Below are 9,301 nucleotides of genomic sequence, written 5' to 3'. Positions count from 1 at the left end.
CGGCATCGGGATACCAACCTTAGTCTTATTTGCTATCGATTCAAAATAAAATCAGTGTTATCACCCGTCCAGGATATTCATTAGACATCCCTCATATTCTTTCCTGCTGTTTTATTGTATCTTTTCTGCTGCTCCACTGCCGAGACATAACGACGAATTACGTCATACGTTCAACGCCATGACGTAGGAACAGCTGCAGCTGAGGTCGACGGCGCCCGTTTTTATTGACTATTTCTTCTGCCTGACGACGTTGGATTCGAGTATTAGTGAAAATCAAACGCAGTTATACAATTCTATATACTTTTATTACTATTATCCGGGCTTCTGTACGCTTCCGCAGGGTTGCCAACTCTCACGCATCTCGCGTAACACACACGCTTTCAGACTCTCACGCTGCCGCAAGATATATGACAAATTATATTATTCCATTATAAACCGAAAGTTAGCTACATCAGAAGCGCTGGGGCAGTGTTCAAACATTACAAACTATTTAAGTTAATGAAACGGTTACATACACGTACAGGCGTGTGCAGACTGTCTCGAATTGAAAATTTCACGTCAGCCAGCTGACCAGAGTTGGCAGTCTTGTTTCTGCGTTATAGTAATGGCATTGGTGACGTTTCTATTAATTTAAACCAAAAATGTCTGTGCAAATAAATAAGGTATAATAATGAGCAAAAGTTTGAACGTTTTTGAAAGCATATATGCAACAATTAAATGTTCTCAAAAATACCGTAGCCCTAACTAGTCAATTGCATCGTTAATATTTCAAAGATGTAAAAATACCTAAAATGGTCTTCATTGCTGAAAATAAATTAACAAAAAATTACCATTTTTGAAATGCGCAATTGTGTGTGTGTGTGTGTGTATATATATATATATATATATAAAAAAAACAGGATATGAAGAACACGGACAGACTGAGTTTACTTCCCACCCAGGGATCAGGTATCCCTGCAGGACTGTGGGGGGGTGGGGGTGGAGGCAGTAGTTCAGGCCTCACGTTACTGATATTATCCTGGGCTTTACCATCACTGCCCACTTTGACCAATAATAAACATGAGTACTCCCTACCTGTTCCCATTCAGACACCCCTGCAGGACTTTGAGCATAACCCACCCAGCCTGCAAACCCCCCCTGATTCAGAGAGGGGCTTCCAGCAGCCTGGACCAGCCTCTCCTCATTTCATCATGTGCCAGCATTAGGGTTCCTTCTGGCAGCTTCTCTCTGCCCACATGCTGTATGTGCCCTGTACCTCTACCTGGGTCATTAGGAGCAGCACGGACCATGGCAGCTGTAAGTAAGTGTACCCAAAGAGCCCAGAAAACACTCCACCCTGTCTCCATTTCCCCACAGAAATGTCAATAAAGCAAACTGTCCATTACTGATACCATCACTCCTTCCCTTGTACTTGATTCCACTGGTGTCTGTTCCTGTGAATGACTGAAGCTCTTCCCACACTGGGAGCACTGGTTGGGCCTCTCCCCTGTGTGAATCCTGTGGTGGATCATTAGGGCTCGTACTTGACTGAAGCTCTTCTCACAGTGGGAGCACTGGTAGGGTTTTTCACATCTGAGATACTGCTGGTGCATCTTTTACACTAGGTAGGGTTTTCCTACTGTGTGACCTTGTTGATGTGTTTTTAGGTCTTTGAACCAAGTGAAGCTCATCCCACACTGTGAACAGTGATAGGGCTTCTCTATACCATGAGTTAGCATATGTCTTTTTAAGTCGCCTGACTGAGTGAAATTTTTCCCACAGTGTGAGCACTGATGGGGTTTCTCCCCTGTGTGAATCCGCTGGTGCATCTGTAGGTGTCCTAACTGACTGAAGCTGTTCCCACACTGGGAACAGTGGTAGGGCTTCTGGCCCATGTGAATTTGCTGGTGCTTGTTTAAGGCTCCTAAATGATTGAAGCTCTTCTCACACTGGGAGCACTGGTAGGACTTCTCTCTTTTGTGAGTTCGCTGGTGTGCCTTTAGGTTGCTTGACTGACTAAAACACTTACTACATTGTGTGCAGTGATACGGCTTTTCTCCGGTGTGAGTTCGTTGATGTGTCTTTAAGTCACTTAATTGGCTAAAACTCTTTGCACACTCTGAGCACTGATAGGGCCTCACCCCTGTGTGAATCCGCTGGTGCTTCTTTAGGGCTCCTAAATGATTGAAGGTCTTCCCACACTGGGAGCACTGGTATGGCCTCTCCCCTGTGTGAATCCACTGGTGGATCTTTAGGGCTCCTAATTGACTGAATCTCTTCCCACACTCGGAACACTGGTAGGGCCTCTCCCCCGTGTGAATCCGCTGGTGTGTTCGTAAGTGTCCCAGTTGACTGAAGCTGTTCCCACACTGCGAGCAGTGGTAGGGCTTTTTGCCTGTGTGAATTTGCTGGTGCTTGTTTAGGGCTCCTAAATGATTGAAGGTCTTCTCACACTGGGAGCACTGGTAGGGCTTCTCTCCTGTGTGAGTTCGCTGGTGTGCCTTTAGGTTACCTGACTGACTGAAACTCTTACTACATTGTGAGCAGTGATACGGCTTTTCTCCTGTGTGAGTTCGTTGATGTGTCTTTAAGTCACTTAATTGGCTAAAACTCTTTGCACACTCTGAGCACTGATAGGGCCTCACCCCTGTGTGAATTTGTTGATGCTTCTTCAGATCTCCTGCATGACTAAATCTTTTCCCACAATGGGAGCACCAATGAGCTTTCAGTATCATACTGGGATTGAACTCCTCAGGGTGGGATTTCTTGATGTGCCTGTGAAGGTAAGTCTCCAACGTGTAGGATGAGGGACAGTGAGAACAGGCGAACTTGTTCACTCTCCTCCCTGGTATGAGAACTTGGTCTGAATAGTGAGGCATAGAGAAGAGCAAATATAAGTTAGGAAATGGGTAATGGGAACTAAAGTTATGGATTCAGAGGAAATATATCCATAGCAGCAAAGACTAAGACAAAGAATTGAGTAACACCGATCACATACAGCAATAGATATCTGTGTGATGAAGCATGCAGAATTTTCTGGAAGCTAGAGAGTTCTTTTTTTTATAGTCACCTGGGATTGGAGGTCTGACACTCACATCCAACTTCTCCTCAGTCACGTCCTGAAACACTGTTTCTTCTTTCACCTCCCCATGAAAGACGGGACACACTGTACTCTCTGCTTTCTGAGGGAACGTAAATGGAGTCAATAAAATTCTTCTGTAAAGGGTTCATCTGTTCTGTGGGACTGAAACTGAAAAATTCCAACATCATACCAAGAAGTAGGGGCAGGTCTACCTGTTTTTACCAGGTATCATACAGGAGACATTTTTCCTGATTGATACTGAACACAAGCTGCTCTCAAGCTGCTGCTCTCTCTCTGCTCCTAATCCATCTACTACAGGGTAAAAGCACAGCTGACAGACCTGTGAAGGCATTTAGATGCATTTTCACTGTCATAGTTACATGGCTGTAGGCAGGACAGACAGAGACTGAGTAAAATCCCAGATAACTTCATAAAGGTCAAGATTCGTGCAGTTGCCTGGATACTAACAAGCAAGGTGAGCAACCTGTGAGTGCAGAAGGCAGCTGGGCCCCACACCAGCAGCGCTCCATTTCACCTTGTCAGGGCTGCTGTGCCCGGCCCCGTCCACATCCGATATGAGGACGTCCTGCACTTCCTCCTTCACATCTGCCACACTTAGCTGGGGAGGTTTCTGGTCCATGCTGCAGCTGGCCACAGCCCTGCAGGGGGACGTCTGTGAGCAGAAAGGGAATGATGAACATGTTTTGAAGGCGTTGAGCGACCAATACAAAGAAGGCACCGGACTGGGCACAGAAATCGAAATGGAAGAGAAACTTATACTGGTGTCTGAGTACCAGGAGTTCAATGACACAAGCTTACCGTCCTTAGTATGCGAAATATACACCGTCGTGACTGACCGCGAGCCGGGGCAACAACTGACAGCAGAAGGTCAAGAGAACCACGACGCGAGCGCAGCGCGTGCCTCGTTCGGTCTGAAAGCCCAAAGCGCGGCTTGACTGAAATATCGATTCTTTCAATCTGAATGTTTAACTTTGAGAATCGATTCTATCGTTAGAATATCGATTTGTTTCCTGGTAAGTTACACGCTGACAGTGGCTTTTATAACAACAGGACATGAAATCCTACCAGGTGGGGCCACGCATAACGGGGAAGGCAGGGGGACTTTCAGGGGCCCGGCAGCACCCCCATTCCTAACCTCCCCTCTCAGTCCAATTCTTGGTCATTTTATACACCAGTACAACGAGACTTAGACTTAGGTGGTTCGTAACTCCCGAGACGGTTCAAACAAAGGACTAAAACGTAATCTGTAAACACAAATAACCAAAAATTATGTGCAAAATTACAAATATGATAAATAACATGTAGTTGTATGGCGCGGAGGATGTGTGTTATAAAGGTTTTATTCACCCCCGCAGATTTAATCCGACCAATATACAATATTTGCTTAGAACCCCAAAAAGGTTTTGGCTGGCACCGAATATCAGCACACCAACCTTGGTATTTATTTGGTATCGCCCGTCCATAATACTCACTCTACAGCTCTTATTCCTTCCTATTCCTCCGCTGCCAAGCAGAACTAAACGCCTAGACGCAAGGACCATAACGACGTATTACGTAACACGTTTAACGCCGCTTGCTGTCGCCGCGCTTGGCCCCGCCCAACATCCACTGAATATATTTTTTTCTGCCTGATCTGACGACGTTGGATGGCACTTTTCGTTGTTTTAATGTATCATATAAAATATTAGTGAAAATCAACCGCAACCGAATAATTCCATATATTTCCTATTGACACTGCGCCCATCTATAAGCTTCTGCATTTTAGTAATAGCATACATTTATTTAAATTGGTCACGTTTTTAATTAATTTAAACCTTAAACAACTCTGTGCAAATAACTGCGCCAGATGATATAATGAAAAGTTGTTGAAAGTATATATGCAACAATTATATGTTGTTAAAACACAAAACATATAAACAAATGTTAAGTTAATAACCCATCGCTTCAGCTTCAGTCGCATAAAAACAGATACAGGTTCTCCTCAGTTGAAAGAGCCAAAATAGCCCATATCGTGTGATTATGTGTGTGACCTGTGACGGACTGGCACCCTGCCTAGGATCAGCTCCAGCGCCCCTACACCTGCAACCCTGAGGGTAATCGGCAGGAAGAGGGACGGAATGCTAAATGAATATCATGGCTGGCCACCTGAGGGCGACCGTGTAGCAACATTAATTCATATTTACTTCAGGGCTGAGTTTCAGGCTCTGGTGTAATGGAGCCTGTCGTTTACAGTAATTGTGTTTGATCTAAGTGTTTTGGAATGACATTGAATTATTCGTGAGATAGAAAAACAACACAAATTATATTTGGCATATTTGAAGAGGATGGTAAGTAGAAGGATATTGAATAACATGAACGAATTTGGAAATAAACCGCCTTACATCACCATCCATGAAGTAAACATGAATAGACCACTTATGGTGGTTTTGCTTATTCTGGCAGTCCAGACTAGTGCCTGTATTTTCTGTTCAGGCCCTCGTGCAAAGCACTAGTACCCCTGTAGTATGCCATCGAACCTTGCACAGTGTAGAACCACCTTCTTGTTTTGTGATAATTGTAACTACTCCCACAATTAGTGTTATTAAAAGAAAACACTTGTTATAATGAACTGACGCGTTTCAAAATGATATAATTGTAATTTCATTAAAATAATAAAACAGCTGTGCACGGATGAGTGACTGGTGTGAGTGTGCCCCGCGATGGGTTGGCGCCCTATCCTGGGTTGTTCCCCCGCCTTGCGCCCATATCCTCAACGCTGAATAGGGTGAGCGGTTTCAGAAGATGGACGGATGGATAATAAAAAAAAAAAAAAACAATGTATCTATTTGAAATATCGATGGTGCTTTTTCAGCGTCGACATCATCGGCAACATCAAGTAATCGTGGCAGCCCTAGTGAGGAGTAAGACACATAAAAGTGCACCCAGTGTTCGATAAAGCTAAAGGACGCCAGCTGGAATAAAACGTAATTATGGTGTGTTTCATATGGGTGGCAAGGGAACAATGTTGCAGCATGAAACAGCAGATATTTAACAGCAGATGTTTCACAGCAGATGTTTTACAGACTGTTCAAAATAATATTCCACAATCTTTAGAATCGAATATCTGGAACAAAGTGAAATGCTTGCAAAAAAGTGTACAATTTATTATATATTCATTCGGCCATGCATAACTATATTCCATATGCACATATTCATATATTTATCATTTAGGGGGCGCTACTGGACGGGATTTTGATGACTTTTTCGTTAATAACTTTCCCATCACCGTCCCTACAAAGTAATAGCATCGTTTTACTTTGGATTGTCTGTGAGGACTCAATTAAACTGAAACTTAACCAAAATTAGACTCAAACTGTACATGACAACATGAAACGATAAACGACACCAGCCTATACTAGGGTTGAAGAATAGGGACATCCTGCCCTTAAAAGCCAAAAGGCAAAGATCTGTGTGATACCCGTCCAGTAAAATATGACAAAAGGATCAGTCTGTGATGGACCTAAGCATCCGAGTGTGCTTTCTACTCAGGGATCAGGTATTCCTGCAGGACTGTAGGAGGGCAGTAGTTAAGGTTCACCTGTTTATTATTATTAATATCACCCTGGGCTTTATCATCATTGCCCGGTTTGATCAATAATAAACATGAGTACTCCCTACCTGTTCCCATTCAGATACCCCTGCAGGACATAACCCACCCAGCCTGCAAACCCCCCCTGATTCAGAGGGGGGCTTCCAGCAGCCTGGACCAGCCTCTGCTACAGCAGCATTTCATCATGTGCCAGCATTAGGGTCCCTTCCGGCAGCTTCTCTCTGCCTGCATGCACTGTACTGTAAAGCCTGCAGCTTCCTCCTCAGTCAGCACCTCTACTGCGGCCATTAGGAGCAGCATGGACCATGGCAACTGTATCCAGAAGTGATTCTATATGGAAAAGTGTTCATTAATGACAGTATCACTGATTTACCTGCGCTTGAGTTCACTTCTCTTAAGTTTTTCAGATTGACTGAAGCTCCTCCCACACTGGGAGCACTGGTATGTCTTCTCTCCAGGGTCCTTTGGCATCTCATCAGTTCAGATAATTGACCAAATGCACTCTGAGCACTGGCAGGGCGTCTCTCATGCCGATATACCTATAAACGTTCAGGTTTCCTACTTCACTAGACTGCTTCCTACACATAAAGCAAACATACAACTTTCTACTCTTGTGACAACATCATTGTTGTCACAAGTTTCCAATCCCAACAAAAATTTCATTCACACTGGGAGCACTAGTAAGGCATCATTCCTGTGTGTCTGTCTGACTTAGTCTCCAAAGCAGGTAAAACTAGTCCCACAACAAAAACACCGGCTGCATCATTCCCCAATGTGAGCTAGTTGGTGTGTTTTAAGATCTTTTAATCGAATAAAAGTCTTTGCACAATGAGAACAGTGATAAGGTCTTTCTCCTGTGTGAGTTCGCTGGTGTGCCTTTAAGCTGCTTGACTGGCTGAAGCTCTTCCCACACTGGGAGCACTGATAGGGCCTCTCCCCTGAGTGAGTCAAGTGATGTTTCTTTAGGTATCCTAAATGACTGAAGCTCTTCCCACACTCGGAGCATTGGTAGGGCCTCTCCCCTGTGTGAATCCACTGGTGCTTCTTTAGATCTCCAAAATGAATGAAGGTTTTCCCACACTGAGAGCACTTGTAGGGCCTCTCCCCTGTGTGAATCCGCTGGTGTTTTTGTAGGGCTCCTGCATGAATGAAGCTCTTCCCACATTGGGAGCACAGGTAAGGCCTCTCCCCTGTGTGACTCCGCTTGTGGATCTGTAGGGAACCTGGATAAGAGAAGCTCTTCTTACAGTGGGCACACTGGTAGGGCCTCTCCCCTGTATGAGTCCGCTGGTGGGTCTTTAGGGATGATAATTGCTTGAAGCTTTTCTTACATTGAGTGCACTGGTAGGGCCTCTCCCCTGTGTGAATCCGCTGGTGGGTCTTTAGGGATGATAATTGCTTGAAGCTCTTCTCACACTGGGAGCACTGATAGGGTCTCTCTCCTGTGTGAATCCGTTGGTGTGTCTTTAGGGTTCCTGATCGACGGAAGTTCTTCCCACAATGGGAGCAGCAGTGAACTTTCGGTGTCATATTGAGGTCAAACGTCTTAGAGTAGGACTTCTTGAGGTGTCTCTGGGCGTAAGACTTTGACGTATGCGCCAATTTCAGGATGTGACGGTATGGCTCTGATGTGTAGGATGGCAGACAGTAAGAAAAGGGGAACTTCTTCACTCCGCTCTCTGGCACAAGAGCTTGGACTGAATAGTGAGGCACAGAGAAGAGCAAACATAAGCTTGGAAATGGGTAATGGGAATAAAACAAAATAAAATCTATTGCAGTGAAGTCAAAAGGCTACTTCATACTTCAGTCTTTCCCGTGTGCTTTCAGTAGAGTACAGGGTGAGGTGATGTCAATTTCATCAACAGGGGTTGGATGGCTACCGAAGGTGCCTGCATAGCCCAGACTTTTTTGTAGGGGCAGAAATCCTGTGCGTCTGTGCACATTGACTGCGCATTTGCAAGGACACTGACTAGGCGTTTGCTGTAGGTGAGCAACAGTGACTTTCATAGAGTGGTGGTCAACCAAGAAAGAGTAGAAGAGTCTCAGGACTTGCAGAGATAACTGCATATCTAGTTTTTAATGTCCACATCATATGTACTGTTCAGACGTTATACGGCAACATAAGGTATTTCCAAAACAAACACTTTTCCTGCATTTTGAAATCTTGGCAATAACATTCACCGGGGAAGGGGGGTGGGGGGTCATGGTTAATTCTGTCATTAAAATTTGGGTTTTGAAAATGCTGCTGTATGCCATATTACTTCAATTCCGCCCCAGCCCAGACTAACAACTTTAAAACCGTTCATAAAAAGGCATTGCTATTGACTGTCCGCTGCCCAAAAGCACACGAGGAAAAGTGAAATATGAACTAGCCATAATAGAACAAGAATGCAGTAAGAATCAGTGACACAGATTGCATACAGCATTAGATATCTGTGTGACGCAGCATATCTTTTGTCCAGAATACAAATCTTCTGGAAGATGTTTCTATAGTCACCTGGGTTTGGAGGTCTGACACTCCCATCCAGCTTCTCCTCAGTCACGTCCTGAAACACTGTTTCTTCCTTCACCCCCCCATTAAAGACGGGACACACTGTACTCTCTGCTTTCTGAGGGAAAGAGAACAGGGT

General features: G+C 44.6%; 1 protein-coding gene across 29 annotated transcripts in view; it reads right to left on the bottom strand.

The window, feature by feature from the left end:
• The window catches only part of LOC125746298 (zinc finger protein 239-like), an 80,045-nt gene that overhangs the window by 31,136 nt on the left and 39,608 nt on the right, over positions 1-9,301 (bottom strand). For 4 of the 29 annotated variants that reach the window (XR_007398920.1, XR_007398924.1, XR_007398923.1 and 1 more), the window contains exons 4-5: positions 3,050-3,161; positions 19-2,842 (exon numbers count right to left, since the gene is read on the bottom strand). The exons of 5 other annotated variants lie outside the window; for them this stretch is intronic. Coding sequence is in view for 9 of the 24 variants with exons in the window: in XM_049020132.1 (XP_048876089.1) it covers positions 7,434-8,368 (935 nt within the window). In the remaining 15 variants the exon portion in view is untranslated. Of the gene's footprint in view, positions 1-18; positions 2,843-3,049; positions 3,162-3,273; positions 3,735-4,515; positions 4,616-6,225; positions 8,369-9,241; positions 9,281-9,301 lie in introns of those variants that run through there. 20 more of the 29 variants (XR_007398926.1, XR_007398925.1, XR_007398929.1 and 17 more) reach the window with 15 other exon arrangements.

The sequence above is a fragment of the Brienomyrus brachyistius genome, chromosome 7 (assembly GCF_023856365.1).
Source record: "Brienomyrus brachyistius isolate T26 chromosome 7, BBRACH_0.4, whole genome shotgun sequence".
In the NCBI taxonomy this organism is placed as follows: domain Eukaryota; kingdom Metazoa; phylum Chordata; class Actinopteri; order Osteoglossiformes; family Mormyridae; genus Brienomyrus; species Brienomyrus brachyistius.
This window is presented reverse-complemented; position numbering and strand designations above follow the sequence as displayed.